At 44.6% G+C, this 27,144-nt stretch overlaps 1 protein-coding gene across 4 annotated transcripts in view; it reads right to left on the bottom strand.

Annotated features, from left to right (window-relative positions):
- Positions 1-789: 789 nt before the first annotated feature.
- Positions 790-27,144, bottom strand: part of SPAG1 (sperm associated antigen 1) — a 99,303-nt gene continuing 72,948 nt past the window's right edge. For all 4 annotated transcript variants that reach the window (XM_077270908.1, XM_077270911.1, XM_077270910.1 and 1 more), the window contains exons 13-19: positions 15,666-15,818; positions 13,556-13,701; positions 11,108-11,249; positions 9,584-9,710; positions 7,355-7,501; positions 3,030-3,362; positions 790-2,425 (exon numbers count right to left, since the gene is read on the bottom strand). In XM_077270908.1, the coding sequence (XP_077127023.1) occupies positions 2,294-2,425; positions 3,030-3,362; positions 7,355-7,501; positions 9,584-9,710; positions 11,108-11,249; positions 13,556-13,701; positions 15,666-15,818 (1,180 nt within the window). In that variant the 3' untranslated portion in view covers positions 790-2,293. The remainder of the gene's footprint in view (positions 2,426-3,029; positions 3,363-7,354; positions 7,502-9,583; positions 9,711-11,107; positions 11,250-13,555; positions 13,702-15,665; positions 15,819-27,144) is intronic.

The following is a 27,144-nucleotide window of genomic DNA, read 5'->3' as shown; positions in this document are numbered from 1 at the left end:
TTCTGTCACAGGATACAGATGGGTTAACTGACGCCCATGGATGTCTATGTGTCGCCTACAGGATGCAGATCAGCACAAGGCAGACATATTGGTACAGGGCAGATGCCTCCAGCCAGAGTTGTACAGTTTCTGAACTCAAACCTATAACTACAGGATTAAACTATGGGGCTCGCAGTCTGAAATCTCAGAGATGGACAGGGACCTCAGTGACGTATAGGGCCTCCGTGACGGATAGGACCTCAGATGGACAGGGACTCTGAGACGGACAGGGCCTCACAGTAGCTGGAGATGATATTTAAATACATTTTTTCCCACTTTACAACATTAAAAAGAAAAATATACTACGAAGGCGGACTTTACCCCAAACAGCACAATCTATAGGCGCAAGTCAACTACTCGGCATGTCTAGCATACTTTACAGGTTTAGCAAAGCATTGTTTATTAACATCTTGAGTAATCTCTTTACTACACACCTATAGTAAACCTGGTAATACCGGCCCTAGGGAGGCGTTCACACCTGACCATCATTGCACCCGTTAGGTTCCATAGCTTTTCATATGTGGAGCTGTTATTTTAGGAAGTCATTATAATCGCTGTCCCTATAGTTACATCTGAGGATCTCAATGATCAGAATTAGGCCACGTTCACAAGTTCAGTATTTGGTCAGTATTTTACCTCAGTATTTGTATCCAAAACCAGGAGTGGGTGATAAATCCAGAAGTGGGGACGTGTTTCTATTAGGGTATGTGCACACGTTCAGGTTTTTTCGCGTTTTTTTCGCGATAAAAACGCTATAAAAACTCATTAAAAATGCATACATTATGCATCCTATCATTTAGAATGCATTCTGCATGTTTTGTGCACATGATGCGTTTTTTTTTTCCGCTAAAAAAACACATCGCGGTAAAAAAGCAGCATGTTCATTAATTTTGCGGATTTTCCGCGTTTTTCCCGCTATTCTATTCATTTGGAAAAAAACGCGTCAAAAACGCATGAAACACGCGAAAAAAACGCATGTGGATTTCTGGCAGAAATGTCCAGTTTTTGTCAGGAAAATTTCTGCAAGAAATCCTGACGTGTGCACATACCCTTATAGTTTTCCTCTGATTGTTCCACTCCTGGTTTTAGCTTACAAATACTGAGGTAAAATACTGACCAAATACTGATAGTGACCATGGCCTTACATTCAGGCCTTCATACACTGCTCCATCACAGAATACGAGGATATATATATATATATACACACATGCTCCATGCTCGGAGACAGTAACATAGTCTCTCCAACATGGAGCCTGTAGTGACCATTACATATTGGCCCCTGATGAGGAGACGTAATGTGACCTCTAAGGATATGTATATTATTCACACTGTGATTCAGTGTTGAGTTGCCATCTTGTGGCTATTTCTAGGCTTTGAAGCTTTCTCGGCAGTGAGAAATGTTTGTGCCAAGTGGATTGGGCTTTCTATAATGTCTCCTGATAGTGACATCTGTGCGGTGACGGACGGTGTCATGGCCACACATGCATGGGCCGGATGTCTTGTAATGTTGTATCCCGGCCTGTGGGTCGTCCGTATGGCCAGGAGGACATGGGAATGCATGACTCCCCCGAGGCCTGGACCACCCACGTGACTCTGCACACTTTTTTTATTGAGAACTTTATTTTTATTTTGGAAGGGGCTTTTCCTCTATGACGCTGTGGTTGGTTAATGGTTTCTCTTTAACCATAAATTTGTTAAACTGAAACGGGAACTATATGAACATTGTACTGAAGTTGCTTTCACAATGGTGGCCGTCTACTGAGGTAGATCGCATGTGAATATCGATGACAGACACTGAGATACCCATGCAGATGGACGAGCATTAAGGCAGCCAGAAGTACACAGCAATTAATTGACTGGGAGTTTATGGGATATTTTAACATAAAACACAAAACTGCTGCACAGCGCATCTGGGTGACCGTGCCGCCACATAGTGCACCCACCACATTAATATGCTATTGTACGCACAATACAGACTGCGGCCTTCATGTTGTTAATAATGTCACTAATGGGGGCAATTATTTGTCATAATTACCAGATATTATCCATAACAACAAGTCATTGGGGGAGTTGCCCATCATGGACAGATGAAAGCATTTCTTCCACTGTTGATTCTCTCATCCGGGATGTGAGCTGGTACGAGAATGACAATTGCCGCCATGCTGCATAGGTTACCAGTCAGCTCATATATTACAATTTGCATAGTTAATCTTTAATGATATGATCAATCAAACCGTGCATATAACCCATAGGTTCAGAGTCCATATGTCTTTGTGAGGTTGGAGATGGCATCTTGGTCAAAGTTCTCATTCTCCATTCCTGACAGACTCGTGAGGAGGTTTCGGACTTGGTCTTTTTCATCTTTGTTGAGTAATAGGACCACCACCTGAAGAGAAGGTGACATTTAGAAAGTCAAAGGCTGTGCCACACACACAGGGGTAACAGGCCACTCCACAGCATTGTCCATGTGTGCCATGATGCAATGTAATAGATAGAAGGAAGAGTAACATTTCTCCATTGGAGAGTGACATGCCAGTGTAAGGAGACTTATAGGCCATGTAATGCAGTCATAGGCCTCTCATACAGCTACAGCAGATCTCATGCTCTACACTGACGAGTGGCAAAACCTCGAAACACGTGTCTGCAAATTGAGATTGTGGTTTGGCTTTTATTCTAAGTCATATTGCAAGGCTCGTTAAAGGGTTGATATTGACTTTTAGAATTGCTACTTCCAGTAGGTGGCACTAGAGTTTAGATATATAGAGGGAAAAGCACTCAGAAACAGCGGGCCACTTATGCCACCTATCAGTATGCAAATAGGGGTCCAAACTAATGCGTAGAACGAAAACCCCATTGTTCTCAGCATCAGTGAGAATCTGAATATATTCGCTACTTCTATGTTGAAGATCGGTAATACAGGCAATATTCGATGATACCACAATGTGAAGGATGAAGGAAGCCATAAATTGAGAAGACAAAGTGTCTCTTACCCCAAATCGCTCCACTGTGCTGAGGTGTGCCAGGTGCTGGTATACCAGGGCAGGGCTCTGCTCCAGGACATGGTGCCGCAGTGACTGTACAATCAGCAGGAGAGTCTCTGAGTCCAGCTTGTTACTTAGGAACATTGGTAAGTCCTTTGGGTCTATGATGTAAAGTAGTTGGGCACAACCTTCCATATCCCTCCCTGCCCTCATCTCATTCATGACTTGTTCGAACTCCAGGGCATTAGTGGGCATTGTGAAGTGAGGACTTGTCGTCTTCCTCGGTGACTTGTTATTATCATGTCCATTGACATTATCATGATTAGATTCCTTCTCATCCACCTGCAGAAAGACAAGAAAAAACTGTATAAAAATTTGAAACATAACTTTCTGCTACGGTACAGACAATGGAGTCACCTGTGACAGCGCAGTACCCTTTACCGTTCCATACCGAGCCAGAGTCTAGCAAGCACGATGTAGTGACCATGACAGTGTGAGAAATGACGTACATATCAGATAATCCAGCATGGCGTTGAACTCTGATCTATAGGGAAGTGTTCTACATATACACAGTGGCATGTAAAAGTTTGGGCGCCCCTGGTCAAAATTACTGTTATTGTGAACAGTTGAAGATGAACTGATCTTTATAAGGCCTAAAGTTAAAGATGACACATTTTGCAAAAGTTTGGGCCCCCTGCATGGCTAGGTATCTAGTAGCATCCCCTTTTAAAAGTATCACAGCTTGTAAACTCTTTATTGCCAGACAAGAGCCTTTCAATTCTTGTTTGAGGGATTTTCATCCATTCTTCCTTGCAAAATTCTTCCAGTTCCAGGGTCGTCTTGCATGCTCTGCTATTTTGAGGTCTAGATACAGATTTTCAATGATTTTCAGATCAGGGGGACTATGAGGGCCATTTTAAATCCTTCAGCTTATGCCTTTTAAGGTAGTTTATTGTGGATTTTGTTGTGTCTTTAGGATCTTTATCCATTCGTACAAGCCATCCTCTTTTCAACAACTTCAGCTTTTTATAGATGGAGTTATGTTTGCATCAAGAATTTCTTGAAATTTCATTGAATTCAGACTTCCCTTTACCCGTGAAATGTTCCCTGTATCATTGGCTGCAACACAACCCCAAAGCATGATTGTGCCACACCCATGCTTAATGGTTGGCGAGATGTTCTTTTCCGGAAATTCTGTGCCCTTTTTTCTCCACATATACCTTTGATAATTGGGGCCAAAGACTTCTATTTTAATCTTATCGGTCCACAGGAATTGTTTCCAAAATGCATCAGGCTTGTTTAGATGTTCTTTTGCATAATTCTGACGTTGAATTTTATGGTGAGGACGCAGGAGAGGCTTTCTTCAGATGACTCTTCCATGAAGGCCAAATTTGTGCAGGAGTCTCTGAACAGTAGAACAATGTACCACAACTCCAGAGTCTGCTAAATCTTTCTGAAGGTCTTTGCCTCTCTAGCAATTCCACGAGCAGCTCTCACTGAAATTTTGCTTGGTCTTCCAGACCTTATCTTGACCTCCACTCTTCCTGTAACTGCCATTTCTTAATTACATGTCGAACTGGTGAAAGGGCAACTTGAAAACGCTTTGCTATCTTCTTATAGCCTTCTCCTCCTTTGTGGGCCTCCGCCATTTTCATCTTCAGTGTGCTACGCAGCTGCTTAGAAGAACCCATGGCTGCTGGTTTTTGGCATAATCTTAGAAGAAGGCTGGGTTTTTATAAAGCTGGGAAATTTGCATCACCTGGCTTTTCCTAACAATGATAGTGAACAAGTCATAACCATAACAGGATAATTAAGGTCTCAAACCTTGATCAAAGTTATTTGAGAACACAAATCTCCAAGGGTGTTCAAACTTTTGCATCGGCCCATTTTCCTTTTTGTAATTTTTAAAATGAACAAAATGACAATATATTTTTTTTCTGCATAAAATACAAAGGAAAAAGATGATGTCATCTTCAACTTGTACAAGTGCACGCCATAAACTCAGAGACCCCCCACTGTCACGGACCCCAATTCTGCACTATCTTGCTATTTTCCTGTGTGTAGATATTCCAGTCATAGTAAACATGTGAATTACTTAGAGCGCAGCATGTGTCAGTGACAGCTGAGTGATTTCTGGCCTTGCAGGAGACTCACATGGGCAGGAGCTGGAGTGGCCGGACCCTTATGGCACTTGCTATTTTCAGCATGAAATGCAATCCGTTCACAGTAACCAACACCCAAAAGTAGCCAAAGTCTGACGTTCACAGTAAACTCATTATTCCTTATATGACGGAGGCGTCCACCCAGGAATGGAGACAATTAGGGTAGGAGCACATGGAGCTTTTTTTTTTAAGTTGGTCAAAAACAGCAAGTTTTCTAGTGAAAACCACTTCAGGAAATGCTTCTTCTTTGGGAAGTTTTTTGAGGATTTTTTTCATTTCTGAATAAGATTTGGATGATTTTTTGTTGTTGCAGTCTTGTGATTGGACAGTTCCTAGTTCGGAGCGTTTTCTGTTTGAAGACGCTTCGAAACAGTGAGATGCACTTTCTTTTCTAACTTTAGGAGTTTTTCAAGTCCGTAAGCAGAAGAAAAATCACTCAACAGACTGAACATAAGACAGGCAAAGCGGTTTTTGAATAGAAATCAATAGTCTTTCAAGCATTTCTTGGAAATAACCTGCTCCACAAAAACTCCATGTGCACATGGCCGAAGCAAGAAAAATCCCCTTCAGGGTACCTGCCCTTCTGGTGGACTCAGATGACTAAAAGTTATATGGGGGACCATGCAATATTCCCAGTATAAAACTGCTGACTGCCTACAGCTGCAATAGAGCCGGCTGTCAGTCGGTGCCACATAGAAACCATCAGCAAGCAGGTTACATACCATGCATAGATCCTAGCACGGCTTTCTTTTTACTCTAAATATGGTTTGTGTGAATACCTCGAACAATCAATTTCTGCGACAATTAGACACACTGCTCAGTTACAACAGAACGCGGAATATGTTGGCGCTATATAAATAAAATTATTATTATTATTAACGCCATTTTTACATAGAGATACAGGAGAAGAACTAAAGATCAGTTGACAGCAGCTTGTTGATGGTTTCCAGTTTAGGATTTGTCTTTCACTGGACAAAAAAGCAAACTGAAAAAGTAAAAAAAAAAAAAAAAAAAAAAAAAAAACACTAAAAAAACTATGAAAGTGGCACCGAAATAAAATGTGCACACATTCAGGAATTTTTGCGTTTTTTTCGCTATAAAAACGCACACATTAAGCATCCTATGAGAATGCATTCCGCATTTTTTGCGCACGTTGTGTTTTTTTCCGCGGCGGAATCGCATTCCATAAAAAAGCGCAGCATGTTCATTCTTTGTGTGGAATCGCGGGGATTCCGCACACATAGGAATACATTGATCTGCTTACTTTCCACATGTGGCTATGCCCACCATCCGGGAAGTAAGCGGATCATGTGCGGTTGGTACCCAGGGCGGAGGAGAGGAGACTCTCCTCCTCTCCTCCAGGCCCTGGGAAACATATAATTGTTTAAAAAAAAGAATTAAAATAAAAAATCATGATATTCTCACCTTCCGGCGTCCCCGGCAGTCTTCCCGCTCCTTGCATTATTTCCCAATAATGCATTGCGAAAATGACCTGTGATGACGTCGGTCTCGAGTGATGCTACGTCATCTGGGGTCATTGCCGCTAGGCATTATTGGGAACACGAGCATCGCGAGGAAGACTGCCGGGGACGCCGGAAGGTAAGAAAATCATGATTTTTTTATTTTTTTTATTATTTTTAACATTATATCTTTTTACTACTGATGCTGCATAGGCAGCATCAATAGTAAAAAGATGGTCACACTTGTCAAACACTGACAAACACTGTCAATCAGTTTTCCAAGCGATGCTACAGTTCGCTTGGAAAACGTTAGCATTCTGCAAGCTAATTACACTTGTAAAACGCTAGTGTTTAGCGGGAAAACGCATGCCTATTCCATGCGTTTTTCCTGCAGCAGGGAGTTCAGGAATTCTGGACGTGTGCACATAGCCTAAAAGACTTTTTATGATGCGTGAAAAGTCGCCGTATGAGCAAAGTCCTGCCCATAATGGGTGACAATCTCCCACACGTTCCTGCAGAAATCTCCAGGTCAGGATGGAAATTAGACTTCACTGTAGAGAAAACAATATAAGTAGTAATTGCTGTAAGAGCACATGAGCCAGGGATAGTTTTTTCCTTCTGTGACCTCTGCTGGGGAACCTCACATTACACATAAGGCCAAGCACAGAGGCGTCCCATCATCCACATCCCCAGACAGAGGACCCCCTTGTACCTCTTCTATCAGGATTTTCTTCCTTTGCTTTTCCTCTCCACTGGGTGATAGGAAGGGAGTGATTTCTGTTAGTAACGTTTTGGCTTCTGTGACACCTGGATCAAGTGTGATAAGCTTTCGGAGATCACTGGCACAATCTTGGTATTTCTAAAATGGAGAAATAAAAGGTTTAAAACTTGCACAAAAAGATTGGGTTTTCTACTTCAACCAGCACCAGGTTTTACCAAGGACTAATCTGCCTGATGTAATTTGCCATCTTTTTTGCGCCAATCTGCTTAATTAGTGTCACTTATTTTCCATGACATTGATTTACAATCAGCCATTACAATCAATGGGTAACAGTTTATAAGCGGATTTTAGATGAATTGTGGAGTCGAATATGCACCCCGCATATCCATGCATTACACCAGCAGCCCACCGCATTGCAATGCTGCATGAGTACACTGGAGGCGCTGTAGGGAACGCTTGCTGCTGTGTTGACAGCGGATCACTGGTGGGATGATCAGCGTACTTTTAGGGGCACCGTTCGTTCTGACAACATAGGACTGTAAACCGTGTACAGCACCTCTAAATCAGAGCATCAAAGAGGCTTTTATTTACCAATATAATATAGCGAAGATATAGTCACATCATCATTTACCTGATTATATAGCTCGGTGATGTCTATAAGTGACTGGCGTATTATGCAGAATATATGATGTATCTGCAGACTACAGGTGGCGGGGACTACAAGTCCGTACCCCGATCCTCTCCCCCTGCTGCACAGATGCAATCACAGTTATTCAGTCCTTGTTGCAAATTTGGTTTATTAGCCAAATTTACAACCTTTCTGCTGTTTGCAATAAACCAACGAAGCAAAACGACATTTAAATAGCTCAACTAATGATGAGCGTGTGCTAAACATGTGACTTCAGCGTGCTCGGATGATATATTCGAGTCCCCGGGGCTGCAGCATGTCTCACGGCTGTTGGCCAGCCACAAAACATGTGGGGATAGCCTGCTTGTTAGGTAATCTGTGCATGTGTTGTGGCTGTCGAACAGCCGTGAGACATGCTGCAGCCGCGGGGACTCCAACATATTCGAGTATGCTGAAGTCACTCGGTTAGCACCGAGCATGCTCAGATAACACCTTATCCCAGCACGATCGCTCATCGCTAAACTCAACACAACTAATAAAACAAAAGAATTCTCCAAATTCAGAACCAATGCCAGTTTTCTGAGTACTGCAGTCTTAGATTTATTACAGCCATCCATGACAAGTGTCTTTTTTGCAACTTTGGAAGCCTGATGCTATTAAAAGAAGTTAAACAAAAGCCTGAACGTGTGCACTGCAAGTTGTTTTGACATTATTACACAAATGTGTATTCTTTTTGTTCCTTTTCAGCGTTTTTTCCGGAGTATTCCAGGCGGACCCACCTTAAAAAGATGTTGTGCGCACATACCCTTAGGCCGGAAGCTCTGTTCCTGCTGCCACCATGTCTTGCTGCAGGTCTTCTGCGGTCACTCAAGCGTTTTTGACCACTGAACTCCTCAGTAATCTTGTGGCAGCCAGTGACGGCTTACTCTTTCTACCACATCCAACTTTGAACATTTAATGCCTTTACTATATATTTTTTTTTTCCTTCCTTGTAGAAGGTACTGATCTCTTCTCTTAGCTTTTCAGGCCACTCTTTTGAAGTAGCCATATGTCTAACCTGCAATCTAACGTCACATTCAACAACGCCCTAGCTGGTCCGGGTATTTGATCTGTTTTATCCCAAACAAACCTAATGCCACTAATGATGCCCTTGAATATTACATCAGGTCTCCTTCAGACAAATGTGTGCTCTTATGAGGGATTCTATTAAGGGGTTAGATAATTTTGAGACTGCAGGAGTCAGTAAAAGTGACATTTTGTGTAGAACTTGGAGAAACCGCTTGTTCTATTCGTTGTGTTGAGCCATTTACATTGTTCTTGTTTGATTGCTTTATTGCCACAGAAGAATGTTTGTACCTTTTGCTAATAAACCACGTAACTTTTCCTGTGACTGCACATGTGATGTTAAGTTGGTGACTAACAAGTTTTTATCACGTGTCTGGAATTCCCTGCAGCCGCGCCTGCCCATGTCACCACCATTCCCCGGACTGCAGACGATTTGTACACCAGACTAAGGACGTGAGATGCTTGTGTGGCAGAAATTCAGGGGCAGCCGAGGGCTAATGTTTTGTTAGTTAATACCCCCCATTTACCTCTAATCCCTTGTAGGCCTGCGCCCGCCTGTACAGGGCTTTGATGTTGGCGGCATCCCTCTGCAGGGCACAGTCACAGTCCTGCCTGGCCTCGTCATACTGGCACAGCTTCAAGTAGCACAGCGCTCTGCAAAGCAAAATGTGGTGTCGGCTAAACGCACGGCTACGATTCTCACATTACAGCCACACTGCATACAACATGTGTTACTCAGCCTTCACAAATTCATTTTTACCATTATGTTATTATTGTTTTTTTTAGATAAAAAATTAAATAATAAGTCTCCATTTGTGTGCAGATTGTTTTCCCTGTACTTTTTTATGCAATCACATCTGTCCATCTCCTGCCGCAGTCTTACATTTCTGTATATTAAGTACCTGCAGCCACCACTAAGGGGCGGTTACCGAAAATGGACTTTTCACATCTCTCATTGAACACAATATTAACCCTATCTTTAGTAATCTCCTAAATATCCCCCTTAGTAATGGCCACCAGTAGAGGTGATTTCTAAGGATGCATTTATACTGGTCTGCATTGTCTGGCTACAGACAAGCTTTAATTGAAGATTTAGACCGACCCACTGCACTTCCATGTGCACAGAACAGCAGAATATCACAATGCTAGCACAGGACAATGAGCTGCCGAGAAGCTTAAAAATCATTTCACCCGACGAACAAGCGTTTTGCTCGGCTAGTTGAGACTGGCTGATAATTGGGGAACGAGCGTCTATAGGAACACTCCTTCCCGATTACCGACCAGCGTCCATAAGACTTGGGATGCATTCCAGCAAAAGCCGTCATTGCCATCACAGCGGCCAAAGCTGACAGCTGTGGTGTCGTATCGCTGGTCCAGTGTCTACGTGCTGCAGCCGGTCACATGCCACCATGATTGATGACCCATGGAAGTGAATATTGGACAAAGCGAGACACAGGAAAGACCACAATACAGTTACTGAAGATATTGGGAAGTTTGGAGCTCTGTACTGTGGTCAAGGTTGTGGGACTTAATGAGTTTTGGAAAACACCTTTAACTTTATGGCTGATGGACATTCCCTTGTGATTGCTGCCGTCTCACCAATTTATTACAGGCTGTCCGACTAGTATTGGTCTGATATCTAACAACGCAACATAACCCCATGGATTATAGGTCATTATTAGGGACGTGACGGATCCTCTTTAAGGATTTTAGCTGTGAGCTCAAGTGTCCCGCAGCCATATTATCAGATTGGGGTGCACTCAGCTCTGCTGCGTCCTTTATCCAACCTTGTATACACTGCTGCGGGTGCTGATTCCAGCATGGCAGTGGAGGTGCTTACCAAACAATGGTATACAGACCACAATCTGCCGTATACAGCGTGCCCGGTCTGACGGTGACGCAGCATCATTGCGGCAGGGAATGTTACAAGGTCTTCTTCCTTTTTACAGTTGGAGGTTTGTGACCACAAAGGAAGTAATACATTTCCAGAGGTGTCGCAGCACGCCATAAAGCGTGGTCTCTGCTGGCGGGATGCCGCGGGCTGTCCTCACCTGTTGGTGTACATGGTGCACTCCTCCGGCTTTATCTGCAGACACTCGGTATATTTCTTCGCTGCTTCTCTATACTGACTCTTCTTCACACAGGCATTGCCCTCCTGCTTCAGGGACGTGAATCGCTCTTCTATGGATTCCCCTAGGATCACAAACATAATAAGGTGACATAGATCAGCTCGGGCAGGGAGAGCGGGTCTCCATTGCTGCGATTTCCCTATGACATGCGCAGCTGCACACAGCCGCTCAGGAGGTGACAGATCGCTCCGCTGAGCGCTGCTGCCCTTCATTTTATCAATAGCTCAGGGGGCTCCGATCAGAACTCCCACCGGCATGATGACATATCACAATTATAAAATGATATATACACATGTATTTTGGGATAAAAAATACATTTTAGAATTGGGATCAATTAAAGAGTTTCACCTCTAAAGCTTTTGGTTTCCCTGCTCATTGCAGGCTCCAGAATTAGTCAACTGAGAATCCATCAGTGAGCTTGTTCATTGAAGAGTTTGCAACACTTTTATGTGTCTTTTCCTGAGCTCCTCTGTGCGACCATCAAGGGAAAGATGAACTTGTATGTGATGATAAATCAATGAAGAGCTCAGTAAAAGACAGATAAGAGTTACACCTCTCCCGTCAGAAGGAGCTCACTGATGGATTCTTATTTAACTCGATTTTGCAGCTATAGAGAGTGCAACACTGGGGCTATAGAAGGAAAACAGTGTAAAATTATTAATGAAAGATTATGTTTAGCTCAATATGCATACAATTAGGTAAAAAAACAATTGCCAGGGTGTCCATAACCTTTACGTTACAAAGAATCCCATTATCCCTTTAAACATCATAATACACATCAGATCCTGCAGATCTTATTTTGATTTTTTTTTTATATCAATCAATAATGAATAGTAATCTCCTTCCTGATTATTCAACATGAGGTTTTGCAGCGTGTTAAATGAGTCCAAAACGCCAGGTTGAAAAGGAGTAGGAAAGAGGCCCTATCGCGCCTGTTCAGGAGCCGACCTATCGCGCCTGTGCAGGAGTCGCCCTATTGCGCCTGTGCAGGAGTCACCCTATCGTGCCTGTGAGGGAGCCGACCTATCGCGCCTGTGCAGGAGTCGCACTATCGTGCCTGTGCAGGAGTCGCCTCATTGCGCCTGTGCAGGAGTCGCCTCATTGCGCCTGTGCAGGAGCCGCCCTATCGCGCCTGTGCAGGAGCCGCCCTATCGCGCCTGTGCAGGAGCCGCCCTATCGCACCTGTGCAGGAGTCGCCCTATCGTGCCTGTGTAGGAGACGCCCTAGCGTGCCTGGGCATGAGTCGTCATAGCGCGCCTGGGCATAAGTCGCCATAGCGCGCCTGGGCAGGAGTCACCATAGCGCGCCGGGGCAGGAGTCGCCATAGCGCGCCTGGGCAGGAGTCGCCCTATTGTGCCTGGGCAGGAGTCGCCCTGGTGTGCCTGGGCAGGAATTGCCCTATCGTGCCTGGGCAGGAGTCGCCCTATCGCGATTGTGCAGGAGACGCCCTATCGCGCCTGTGCAGGAGATGCCTTAAAATTTAATTTTCGAAATGGTGACTCGACATTGTGACTGTATGGGAAAAACTGCCATCATTAAGATAAAGTTCTTAGATACATATTTACAGATGCAAATAGGATATACACATCCGGGTGTCATAGATAAAGGCTGACAGTCTATAACCTCGTTACTAATATTGAGGGCTCTTAATAACGCGATTGTTTTTGTACCGTATAATCACATACATTAAACAGCCGTATGTGATATAAATGCTACATATCGCCGAAGATAAATTAGACTAATATACGAGTCAATAGTCAAGTGGGGAGGCAAAAGAAAGAATATTAGGAAAAATCTACAATATATAATATAGAAGATGTATTTACATGGCTACAGAAAACAGGCAGTGGATAGCTGTTCCTAGATATTATTGTACATTTATGTTAACCCGAATCTGAGAGCAGCATGATGTAGAGACAGAGACCCTGATACCAGCGATATCTCACTTACTTTAGTTGTAAAAATCACAGTTTTATCAGCAAGAGATTATCACTAGAGGACTAGTAAACCATCTGCCATGTAGTCCTCCATAGTCATGAGCTTTGTATAACTCCGACCTCACCACTCTTTGGCAGTTTTCTGCCTATGCACGGTTTCACAGAAAGCTGCCAATCAGTGGTGTGGTCGGAGTTATAAAGAGCTCAGCATTCAAAGAACTGCAGCAGATAAAACACTGATTTTATCAAAACTGCTGCAAGCAGCCCAGTAAGTGGCACATTGCTGGAATCAGGGTCTCTGCCAATATACAAAGCTGCTCTCATTGGGCAGCAAAAACCTGGTGACATATTCGCTTTAAAATGAAATAAGAACACGAGCCGATATCGGCTTTTAGAAATCACAGTCTTGGGTGGTATCAGCATGGCGGCGTACCTGTACCACGTTCTGGGCGTGCATTAGTTGTGGCGGCCATGTTCTTTTCTTGATGCTGTAACTGGGTGGACACAGGCACTGATGGGATTGGGGGAAGTTTCTCTCTCCAGTTCGGCCCGTCCAGATCGATTAATGTTCTTGTAATTCTGATGGTAAACAAAGAAGACAATCAGCGTAAGGCGACAGATACCCCGACCCTGACATTAGAGGGGTAACTGGGGGTGCAACACAATGCACTGCGCAAAATCGTATTAGACCGCAGCTTCTTATACAGCAATTAGTGATACTTATTATTAGGGATGACCTTGTTGTGTCGTACCCTCGTCAAACACAAGCTTTAATTTAAAGGGGCTTCCAATCTCATAAGTAAAGTTCGATCTGTATTATGCAACGCTTTCCAACTATTTGCTACATTTGGGTTCAATTCATGATTGCATTTGTGCCCTGTCTATTTTGTGGGTGTTTTTCAGTTCCATTTTATTCTTTTAATTTCCGCCCTAATTAAAGTCTACTTTATATGTGTTTGCCCAATTGGCTTTACTATTTTTAACGTTCATCATTGGGGTTAGAGTTTTGGGTTTCTATATGTTTACAGTCGGTTCATCAATTGCGTTGTTTTAAAAAGTCACAACATTTTTGTATAAATGTCATCCAGTACCCCCTGAAGTGATTTTATATATGTGAGATATTTGGTACAGATATTGCAATATTTCAGCAGAAAATGCAGCAATGTAAAGCAGGATGAAAAGAAAAATAAACAGCACTTTGTACAAAATTCATCAACTTTGTGTGCCATTTTAAAAAATGTGGCTGCAACACAACCCCACAGCATGATTAATGGTTGGTAAGATGTCCTTTTCCTGAAATTCTGTGCCCTTTTTTCTCCACACATACCTTTGATCATTGTGGCCAAAGAGTTCTATTTTAACCTCATCGGTCCACAGGACTTGTTTCTAAAATGCATCAGGCTTGTTTAGATGTTCTTTTGCATATTTCTGACACTGCATTTTATGGTGAGGACACAGGAGAGGTTTTCTTTTGATGACTCTTCCATGAATGCCATATTTGTGCAGGTGTTTCTGAACAGTAGAACTATGTACCACAAGTCCAGAGTCTGCTAAATCTTTCTGAAGGTCTTTTACAGGGGTTCTGATTTTCATCTCTAGCAATCCTACGAGCAGCTCTCACTGAAATTTAGCTTGGTTTTCCAGACCTTATCTTGATCTCCACTGTTCCTGTTAACTACCATTTCCTAATTACATTTCGAACTGAGGAAAGGGCAACTTAAAAACACTTTGCTATCTTATTAGCCTTCTCCTCCTTTGTGGGCCTCCACCATTTTCATTTTCAGAGTGCTACGCACCTGCTTAGAAGAACCCATGGCTGCTGTTTTTTGGCACAAGGTTAGAGGAGGCTGGATTTTTATAAAGCTGGTAATTTTGCGTCACCTGGCCTTTCCCAATAATGATAGTGATCAAGTCATAACCCTAACAGGCTAATTAAGGGCTGAAACCTTGGTCAAAGTTATTTGAGCATACACATCTCCAAGGGTGCCCAGACATTTGCATCAGTCCATTATCCTAAAAAATTAAATTATATATATATATTTATTTAAAAAACAAAGGAAATGTGTGATCTTTAACTTTAGGCCTTTTAGAGATCATTTCATCTTCAACTTGCTTAACTGTTCACAATAACAGTAATTTTGACCAGGGGTGCCCAAACTTTTACATGCCACTGTAACAGTGTACATGATTTTAGATTTTACATATGATTTTACACTGTAACAGTGTAGATATTTTAGACCTGATGAGACTGGTATACTTCCTGTGAAAAGCCAAGTCAAAATGGCCAAATAATCCTGTTATCAAGACGAGCATTAATTGAATTCAGTTGGATTTTTACAGTAAGTACATCAGTGTCTTCAGGTATAAGATCTACTTAATAATGTATGCAGTTTGTATTGTGAAATTTGGTGATAGATCTTCTCTAAAAAGAAATTCAATTAATACTGCATGATACTGCTGAGACATGATCATGGTCATGAAGAACACAGAGTGTGGTTGGTTTATTTGCGGAGGTCAGTAAATCCAACCTTTTAACAACCTACCTGTTGATACTGTCATTAGCAAGCAGCATTGTGCTGTCTAGCTGAAGGGCAACCTTATAGTCCACATATGCTTGTCTGTATTTCTCCAGGGACTCATTTGCCATTGCACGTCGCAAGAGTGGTTTTAGTGAGAACGGCTGAAGCTCCAGGGCCCTACGTGGAGAAAAAATGGAATTAATATTCAGAAACACAACATTCCATCATCCAAAGCTAAACAGGACTCTAATAAACCCACAATGATAGTGCCGTACATGAAGTGACCTCAACAATGACTGTACCATTTAAATCATTGAATCATAGAATGTTAAGAGTTGGAAGGGACCTCCAGGGTCATCGTGTCCAACCCCCTGCTCAATGCAGGATTGACTAAACCATCTCAGACACGTCTGTCCAGCCTCTGTTTGAAGACTTTCATTGAAGGAGAATGCACCACTTCTTGTGGCAGCCTGTTCCACTCATTGATCAACCTCACTGTCAAAATTTTTTTGTAATATCTAATCTGTATCTTCTCCCTTTCAATTTAATTTCATTGCTTCTTGTGTTTCCATGTGCAAATGAGAATAAGGATGATCCCTCTACACTGTGACATCCCTTCAGATATTTGTAGAGAGCTATTAAGTCTCCTCTTTGCCTTCTTTTTTGCAAGCTAAATATTCCTAGATCCTTTAACCGTTCCTCAGAGGACATACTTTGCAGTCCGCTCACCAACCTGGTAGCTCTTCTCTGAACTTGCTCCAGTTTTTCAATGTCTTTTTTAAAATGTGATGCCCAGATCTGAACACAGTATTCCAGATGCGGCCTGACCAAGGAGGAGCAGAAGGGGGTAATTGTTTCACGTGACCTAGACTCTATGATTCTCTTAATACATCCCAGAACGGTGTCTGCCTTTTTTGCTGCTGCACCACACTGCTGACTCATGTGCTGTCTGTGAGATATCAGTATACCCAAGTCTTTTTCACACGTGCTTGTTGCTTAGTTCTGTTCTTCCCATTCTGTAGATGTAATTTTAGTTTTTCTTGCCCAGGTGTAGAATCTTGCATTTCTCCCTGTTAATTCTATTAGTCACTGTTCATTGTTCGAGCTTATCTAGATCCTTCTCAATCCTATCTATGTCTTAAGGTACCGTTACACTAAACGACTTACCAACGATCACGACCAGCGATACGACCTGGCCGTGATCGTTGGTAAGTCGTTGTGTGGTCGCTGGGGAGCTGTCACACAGACAGCTCTCTCCAGCGACCAACGATCAGGGGAACGACTTCGGCATCGTTGAAACTGTCTTCAACGATGCCGAAGTCCCCCTGCAGCACCCGGGTAACCAGGGTAAACATCGGGTTACTAAGTGCAGGGCCGCGCTTGGTAACCCGATATTTACCCTGGTTACCACTCTAAAAGTAAAAAAATAAAAACACTACATACTCACATTCTGATGTCTGTCATGTCCCCCGGCGTCCACAGGGTTAAAACTGCTTTCGGCAGGAGCGATGCTAAAGCACGCGCTGCTGCCGAGAGCTTTCCTGCACTGAACGTGTCAGCGCCGGCAGTAACAGCGGTGACGTCACCGCTGTGCTCTGCTTTACGGCCAGCACTGACACTGTCAGTGCAGGGAAGCTCTCGGCCGAAAGCAGTTTTAACCCTGTGGACGCCGGGGGACGTGACAGACATCAGAATGTGAGTATGTACTGGTTTTTTTTTTTAACTTTTACAATGGTAACCAGGGTAAACATCGGGTTACTAAGCGCGGCCCTGCGCTTAGTAACCCGATATTTACCCTGGTTACAAGTGAACATATCGCTGGATCGGCGTCACACACGCCGATCCAGCCATGACAGCGGGTGATCAGCGACCAAAAAATGGTCCTGATCATTCCCCAACGACCAACGATCTCCCAGCAGGGGCCTGATCATTGGTCGCTGTCACACATGACGTTGCAACGATATCGTTAACGATATCGTTATGTGTGACTCAGCCTTAACCTAGTGTTAGCTATCCCTCCTAGTTTTGCATTGTCTACAAATTGAATTCGTTTACCTTCAGTTCCCTTATCTAAATCATTTATAAAAATATTGAACACTGGGGCCAGGACAGAGCCAAAAACAGGCAGAGATGCTTACCTGTCTAAATAGGCCTCAATACAAATGCACAAGCAGGGTGCAGCGGACCCAAATAAAATAGCAGATGCACAGGTGCAATACCTAATGAAACAGCCAGCCTTCAATCAGGGATTGGCCGTGTGGTACAGATGCTTGCATTCCTTGTGTGAACACGCCACATACAGAGTATGTATCTTAGTGCATTGGTGTACCACACGGCCAATCCCTGATTGAAGGCTGGCTGTTTCATTAGGTATTGCACCTGTGCATCTGCTATTTTATTTGGGTCCGCTGCACCCTGCTTGTGCATTTGTATTGAGGCCTATTTAGACAGGTAAGCATCTCTGCCTGTTTTTGGTGTGTTTTCTTGAATTTTTCCTTTTTTGGTGTTTTTCAGGCCAGGACAGAGCCTTGTGGTACCCCACTCGAAATAATCTTCCAATTGGATGTGCAACCATTTATTACCACTCTTTGAGTACGACTACTGAGCCAATTATGAATCCACCTAACCGTAGCCTTGACAATCTCATACTTGGTCATTTTTTTCAATAAGGATAGTATGAGATACTTTCTCAAATGCTTTGCTGAAGTCAAGATATACTAAATCTACCGCATTTCCCTGATCCACCCAGTCAGTAACTCCATCATAGAAGGAAATTAGATTAGTCTGGCATGACTTGTTTGCTACAAACCCATGCTGTCTCTGGTTAATTGCTGTACTCTTATCCAAGTACTTACATACATGCTGTTTAATAATTTGCTCAAAGATCTTTCCTGGTAAATGAAGTGACCTTGACAATGACTGTACCGTACACGAGGTGACCCTGACAATGACTGTACCATACATGAGGTGACCCTAACAATAACTGTACTGTACATGAGGTGACCCCTACAAAGAGTGTACCGTACATGAAGTGACCCCGACAATGGCTATACTGTGCACGAGGTGACCCCAACATTGACTGTACTGTATATGAGATGACCTCCACAATGACTGTACTGCACATGAGGTGATCCCAACAATGACTGTACCACACATGAGGTGACCCCCGACAATGACTGTACCGTATATGAAGTGACAGCCAACAATGACTGTACCGTACATGAAGTGACCCCCAAAATGACTGTACCATACATAAGGTGACCCCCGACAATGACTGTACCATATATGAAGTGACACCCAACGATGACTGTACCGTACATGAGGTGATCCCTGACAATGACTATATCTTACATGAGGTGACCCCCACAATGACTGTACGGTACCATGAAGTGACACGCGACAATGACTATATCGTACATAAGGTGACCCCCAAAATGACTGTACCGTACATTACCCCAACAATTACGGTGCCCTCGACAATGACTGTATTTTACATCAAGGTGCCCCAACAATGACTGTACTGTACATTAGGGTGACTGTACCGTACATGAAGGTAAGTCAGAAAAAGGGAGCAAAGATCCACATGTGGTAAAAGTCATAGACATTTATTTACACTAGTATAAAAAAAATACATGGGCCATGAGACAAAACACCATAAAAAGAGGAATTTTGCATTTGCTGTAAAATCTTTCTCTTAGCATTCATTGTGTGACACAGGAGACCACGTAGGGTGCGGACGGTGCGTGCCTTTCCTTCTCCTGCCCAACTCGGTCCCCAGAGCAGGTGCTTGAGTGGAACAAAGACTGAGAGGATCAAGCCGGAGAAGAGGAATAGAGATGAGCGAATATGTTCGGAAATGATTGTCAAATCTGAATTTATCATATTAGTGCTGTATTTATGTTTGAAGATCGGGTCCGAACATATTAGTTCATTTCAACTCCCATTGACTCTAAAGATGTTCGGCTGTGTTTGGCGAATATTGAAAATTCAATATTCACTGCCGATCATAATCCGATCAACCGAAGATTACCAATCTTCAGGATAGGCAGATGGACCCCTCATTCCTCACCCCAGGAATGACTGCACTGTACAGGAAGGTGACCCCAGCAATGACTGTACTGTACAGGATGGTGACCCCAGCAATGACTGCACCGTACAGGAAGGTGACCCCAGCAATGACTGCACCGTACAGGAAGGTGACCCCAACAATGACTGCACTGTACAGGAAGGTGACCCCAACAATGACTGCACCGTACAGGAAGGTGACCCCAACAATGACTGCACTGTACAGGAAGGTGATCCCAACAATGACTACACCGTACAGGAAGAAGACCCCAAAAATGACTACACCGTACAGGAAGGTGACCCCAACAATGACTAAACCGTACAGGAAGGTGACCCCAACAAGGACTACACTGTACAGGAAGAAGACCCCAAAAATGACTACACCGTACAGGAAGGTGATCCCAACAATGACTACACCGTACATGAGGTGACCCCTGACAATGGCTGTATTGAACATAAGACTAATGAAAAGTAACTTCTAAGTATTTGAAAGCCGGGTCCAACAGCGCTACTTTCAAAAGGAGCAGGTACCATAGTCTGTGCCAAAACTGGGCAAAAGAGAAAGGGTGTCCTAGACATTAATTTTTTTTTTTTTTATCAGATAATTTTTATTAACATATTCAAATTGACAACTACACACAATTGTGTCAGCAAAGGAGAATAAACATGTTTACAAACATTCTGAAACAATCCCCCAGTTCCCCACCCTCCTTCCCCCCTCCCTTAACCCCTTCCCGACCCATGACGCCTATGCGGCGTCATGGAATGATCGCATCCCTGCAGATCGGGTGAAAGGGTTAATTCCTATTTTACCCGATCTGCAGGGAGAGGGGGAGTTGTACTTCAGCCTAGGGGGGGTGGCTTTGCCCCCACGTGGCTACGATCGCTCTGATTGGCTGTTGAAAGTGCAACAGCCAATCAGAGCAATTTGCAATATTTCACCTATGAAAATGGTGAAATATTGCAATCCAGCCATGGCCGATGCTGCAATAGCATCTGCCATGGCTGGAAATCATGTTCTGGCCCCCCCCACCGCCCCCGATCTCCTCCCCAGTCGTCCGTTATGTGGCCCGGTCCTCTCCGTCCTCCTGTCCGCTTCCCCGTCCTCCTGCCCGCTCCCCCGTGCTCCTGTCCGCTCCCCCCGTCCTCCGATCCCCCCCCCTGTGCTCCGATCCACCCCCTCACCACCCCCTCATACTTACCGATCCTCCCGAAGTCGGTCCGTCTCCTCCCTGGGCGCCGCCATCTTCCAAGATGGCGGGCGCATGCTCAGTGCGCCCGCCGAATCTGCAGGCTGGCAGATTCGTTACAGGTACATTTTGATCGCTGTGGTAGGTTCAGGGCCGGCGTCAACACCCGGCCTAGCCGGGCAAGTGCCGGGGCCCTGACGAGACAGGGGGGCCCACTCACACAGTCATAGAGCCATCTGGCTGCTTTAACCCTTTCTACCCTTTCAATTTGCGCTGGCACAAGCATCTTCTCACTGTCAGTGCAGGGCCAGGCACACATAGGGGTTAATTAAGGACACAGCCAGCGTGACATTGTGGGCGGAGAGTTCTCCTGCTCTGAATCTCCTGACTGTGTGCACTGCTGAACTTATCAAGGAGACCGAGCTCCTACCAGCACCTGAGTGAGTGCAATGCTATATCGCTGTATGTTCTGACAGTCTGGGACTGGGTGACCTGGGGCGGCCATGGGCTGGGCGGCTGCAGCTGATATATATATACTACAGCAGCCTCCCAGCCCAGGCCCCCAGCACAGCCTGTATAGATACAGTGTATATAATATATATACAGGACAGGTGCTGGGGGCCTGGGCTGGGCGGCTGTTGAAGTATATACACTGCACAGTACCACTCCCCTGTATATATACACCGCACAGTACCTCTCCTCCTGTATATATACACTGCACAGTACCTCTCCTCCTGTATATATACACCGCACAGTACCACTCCTCCTGTATATATACACTGTACAGTACCTCTCCTCCTGTATATATACACTGCACAGTACCTCTCCTCCTGTATATATACACTGTACAGTACCACTCCTCCTGTGTATATATACACTGCACAGTACCACTCCTCCTGTATATATACACTGCACAGTACCTCTCCTCCTGTATATATACACTGCACAGTACCACTCCCCTGTATATATACACCGCACAGTACCTCTCCTCCTGTATATATACACTGCACAGTACCTCTCCTCCTGTATATATACACTGCACAGTACCACTCCTCCTGTCCTGTATATATACACTGCACAGTACCACTCCTCCTGTCCTGTATATATACACCGCACAATACCACTCCTCCTGTCCTGTATATATACACTGCACAGTACCACTCCTCCTGTATATATACACTGCACAGTACCACTCCTCCTGTATATATACACTGCACAGTACCACTCCTCCTGTATATATACACTGCACAGTACCTCTCCTCCTGTATATATACACTGCACAGTACCACTCCTCCTGTATATATACACTGCACAGTACCTCTCCCCTGTATATATACACTGCACAGTACCGCTCCTCCTGTATATATACACTGCACAGTACCTCTCCCCTGTATATATACACTGCACAGTACCTCTCCTCCTGTATATATACACTGCACAGTACCGCTCCTCCTGTATATATACACTGCACAGTACCTCTCCCCTGTATATATACACTGTACAGTACCACTCCTCCTGTATATACACTGCACAGTACCACTCCTCCTACCCTGTATATATACACTGCACAGTACCACCCCTCCTGTCCTGTATATATACACTGCAGAATTTACAATAGCTATCACTCATGTAAGAAGTGAAATCTGGCATTGTACTATACCTATATTTCTCCGCTGTATCTGGGCATCATGAATCGTGGTATATGTTAAAGGGGGGGGGGGGGGCCCACTGAGACTCTTTCGCCCGGGGCCCTCAAAAACCTGGAGCCGGCCCTGGGTAGGTTCTACCACAGCGATCAAAATAAAAAAATAATAAATAAACCCCCCCCTTTATCACCCCCATAGGTAGGGACAATAATAAAATAAAGAAAATATTTTTTTTTCTTTTTCCACTAGGGTTAGGGTTAGAACTAGGGTTAGAACTAGGGGTAGGGTTAGGGGTAGGGTTAGGGTTACGGGTAGGGTTAGGGTTAGGGGTAGGGTTATGGCATGTGCACACAGAGCGGATCGGCCGCGGATCCGCAGCGGATCGGCCACGGATCCGCAGCGGATCGGCAGCGGATCAGCAGCGGATCGGCCACGGATCGGCCGCGGATCCGCAGCAGATCGGCCGCGGATCCGCAGCGGATCGGCAGCGGATCGGCCGCGGATCGCCGCGGATCCGCAGCAGATCGGCCGCGGATCCGCAGCGGATCGGCCGCGGATCCGCAGCGGATCCGCAGCGGATCGGCCGCGGATCTGCAGCGGATCGGCCGCGGATCGGCAGCGGATCCGCAGCGGATTGGCCGCGGATCTGCAGCGGATTGGCAGCGGATTGGCCGCGGATCCGCAGCGGATCGGCAGCGGATTGGCCGCGGATCTGCAGCGGATTGGCAGCGGATTGGCCGCGGATCCGCAGCGGATTGGCAGCGGATTGGCCGCGGATCCGCAGCGGATTGGCCGCTGCGAATTCGAAGCAGTTTTCCATCAGGTTTACAGTACCATGTACACCTAAGGAAAACCAAATCCGCTGTGCCCATGGTGCGGAAAATTCCGTGCAGAAACGCTGCATTGTATTTTCCGCAGCATGTCAATTCTTTGTGCGGATTCCGCAGCGTTTTACACCTGTTCCTCAATAGGAATCCGCAGGTGAAATCCGCACAAAAAAACACTGGAAATCTGCTGTAAATCCGCAGGCAAAACGCAGTGCCTTTTACCTGCAGATTTTTCAAAAATCGTGCGGAAAAATCTCACACGAATCCGCAACGTGGGCACATAGCCTTAGGGTTAGGGTTGGAATTAGAGTTAGGGTTGGAATTAGGGCTAGGGTTTGAAATAGGGTTAAGATTAGGCTTGTGGTTAGGGTTACGGATAGGGTTAGGGGTGTGTTGGGGTTACAGTTGTGGTTAGGGTTGGGATTAGGGTTACGGTTGGGATTAGGGTTAGGATTAGGGTTGGAATTAGGGTTACGGTTGTGTTGCGGTTAGGGTTGTGGTTAGGGGTGTGTTGGGGTTAGGGTTGTGATTAGGGTTATGGCTACAGTTGGGATTAGGATTAGGGGTGTGTTGGGGTTAGTGTTGAAGTTAGAATTGAGGGGTTTCCACTGTTTAGGCACATCAGGGGTCTCCAAACGCAACATGGCGCCACCATTGATTCCAGCCAATCTTGCGTTCAAAAAGTCAAATGGTGCTCCCGCCCTTCCAAGCCCCGACGTGCGCCCAAACAGTGGTTTACCCCCACATTTGGGGTACCAGCGTACTCAGGACAAACTGGGCAACAACTGTTGGGGTCCAATTTCTCCTGTTACCCTTGCAAAAATAAAAAATTACTTGCTAAAACATAATTTTTGAGGAAAGAACAATTATTTTTTATTTTCACGGCTCTGCGTTATAAACTTCTGTGAAGCACTTGGGGGTTGAAAGTGCTCACCACATATCTAGATAAGTTCCTTCGGGGGTCTAGTTTCCAAAATGGGGTCACTTGTGGGGTGTTTCTACTGTTTAGGCACATCAGGGGCTCTGCAAATGCAATGTGACGCCCGCAGACCATTCCATCAAAGTCTGCATTTCAAATGTCACTACTTCCCTTCCGAGCCCTGACGTGTGCCCAAACAGTGGTTTACCCCCACATATGGGGTATCAGCGTACTCACAACAAACTGGGCAACAAATATTGGGGTCCAAATTCTCCTGTTACCCTTGTGAAAATAAAAAATTGCTTGCTAAAACATCTTTTTTGAGGAAAGAAAAATGATTTTTTATTTTCACGGCTCTGCGTTGTAAACTTCTGTGAAGCACTTGGGGGTTGAACGTGCTCACCACACATCTAGATAAGTTCCTTGGGGGGTCTAGTTTCCAAAATGGGGTCACTTGTGGGGTGTTTCTACTGTTTAGGCACATCAGGGGCTCTGCAAATGCAATGTGACGCCCGCAGACCATTCCATCAAAGTCTGCATTTCAAATGTCACTACTTCCCTTCCGAGCCCTGACGTGTGCCCAAACAGTGGTTTACCCCCACATATGGGGTATCAGCGTACTCACAACAAACTGGGCAACAAATATTGGGGTCCAAATTCTCCTGTTACCCTTGTGAAAATAAAAAATTGCTTGCTAAAACATCTTTTTTGAGGAAAGAAAAATGATTTTTTATTTTCATGGCTCTGCGTTGTAAACTTCTGTGAAGCACTTGGGGGTTGAACGTGCTCACCACACATCTAGATAAGTTCCTTGGGGGTCTAGTTTCCAAAATGGGGTCAGTTGTGGGGGGTTTCTACTGTTTAGGCATATCAGGGGCTCTGCAAACGTAACATGATGCCCGCAGACCATTCCATCAAAGTCTGCATTCCAAAACGTCACTACTTCCCTTCCGAGCCCCGGCATGTACCCAAACAGTGGTTTACCCCCACATATGGGGTATCAGCGTACTCAGGAGAAACTGGACAACAACTTTTGGGGTCCAATTTCTCCTGTTACTATTGCAAAAATAAAAAATTCTGGGCTAAAAAAATATTTTTGAGGAAAGGAAACACATTTATTATTTTCACGGCTCTGCGTTATAAACTTCTGTGAAGCACTTGGGGGTTCAAAGTGCTCACCACACATCTAGATAAGTTCCCTTGGGGGTCTAGTTTCCAAAATGGAGTCACTTGTGGGGAGTTCCTACTGTTTAGGCACATCAGGGGCTCTGCAAACGCAACCTGATGCCCGCAGAGCATTCCATCAAAGTCTGCATTTCAAAACGTCACTACTTCCCTTCCGAACCCCGACGTGTGCCAAAACAGTGGTTTACCCCCACATATGGGGTATCATCGTACTCAGGAGAAACTGGAAAACAACTTTTGGGGTCCAATTTCTCCTATTACCCTTGGGAAAATAAAAAATTGTGGGCTAAAAAATCATTTTTGAGAAAAGAAAAATTATTTTTTATTTTCATGGCTCTGCGTTATAAACTTCTGTGAAGCACTTGGGGGTTCAAAGTGCTCACCACACATCTAGATTAGTTCCTTGGGAGGTCTAGTTTCCAAAATGGGGTCACTTGTGCGGGAGCTCCAATGTTTAGGCACACAGGGGCTCTCCAAACGCGACATGGTGTCCGCTAATGATTGGAGCTAATTTTCCATTCAAAAAGCCAAATGGCGTGCCTTCCCTTCCGAGCCCTGCCGTGCGCCCAAACAGTGGTTTACCCCCACATATGGGGTATCATCGTACTCAGGACAAACTGGACAACAACATTTGGGGTCCAATTTCTCCTATTACCCTTGGGAAAATAAAAAATTCTGGGCTAAAAATCATTTTTGAGGAAAGAAAAATTATTTTTTTATTTTCACGGCTCTGCGTTATAAACTTCTGTGAAGCACCTGGGGGTTATAAGTGCTCACTATGCATCTAGATAAGTTCCTTGGGGGGTCTAGTTTCCAAAATGGGGTCACTTGTAGGGGAGCTCCAATGTTTAGGCACACAGGGGCTCTCCAAACGCGACATGGTGTCCGCTAACGATTGGAGCTAATTTTCCATTCAAAAAGTCAAATGGCACGCCTCCCCTTCCGAGCCTTGCCGTGCACCCAAACAGTGGTTTACCCCCACATATGAGGTATCGGCATACTCAGGAGAAATTGCCCAACAAATTTTAGGATCCATTTTATCCTGTTGCCCATGTGAAAATGAAAGAATTGAGGCTAAAAGAAATTTTGTGTGAAAAAAAAGTACTTTTTCATTTTTGCGGATCAATTTGTGAAGCACCTGGGGGTTTAAAGTGCTCACTATGCCTCTAGATGAGTTCCTTGGGGGGTCTAGTTTCCAAAATGGGGTCACTTGTGGAGGAGCTCCAATGTTTAGGCACACAGGGGCTTTCCAAACGTGACATGGTGTCCGCTAACGATGGAGATAATTTTTCATTCAAAAAGTCAAATGGCGCTCCTTCCCTTCCGAGCCTTACCATGTGCCCAAACAGTGGTTTACCCCCACATATGAGGTATTGGTGTACTCAGGAGAAATTGCCCAACAAAATTTAGGATCCATTTTATCCTGTTGCCCATGTGAAAATGAAAAAATTGAGGCTAAAATAATTTTTTTGTGAAAAAAAGTACTTTTTCATTTTTACGGATCAATTTGTGAAGCACCTGGGGGTTTAAAGTGCTCACTATTCTTCTAGATAAGTTCCTTGGGGGGTCTAGTTTCCAAAATGGGGTCACTTGTGGGGGAGCTCCAATGTTTAGGCACACGGGGGCTCTCCAAACGCGACATGGTGTCCGCTAAAGATTGGAGCCAATTTT

This window comes from Ranitomeya variabilis, chromosome 6 (assembly GCF_051348905.1).
Source record: "Ranitomeya variabilis isolate aRanVar5 chromosome 6, aRanVar5.hap1, whole genome shotgun sequence".
Classification (NCBI taxonomy): Eukaryota; Metazoa; Chordata; class Amphibia; order Anura; family Dendrobatidae; genus Ranitomeya; species Ranitomeya variabilis.
This window is presented reverse-complemented; position numbering and strand designations above follow the sequence as displayed.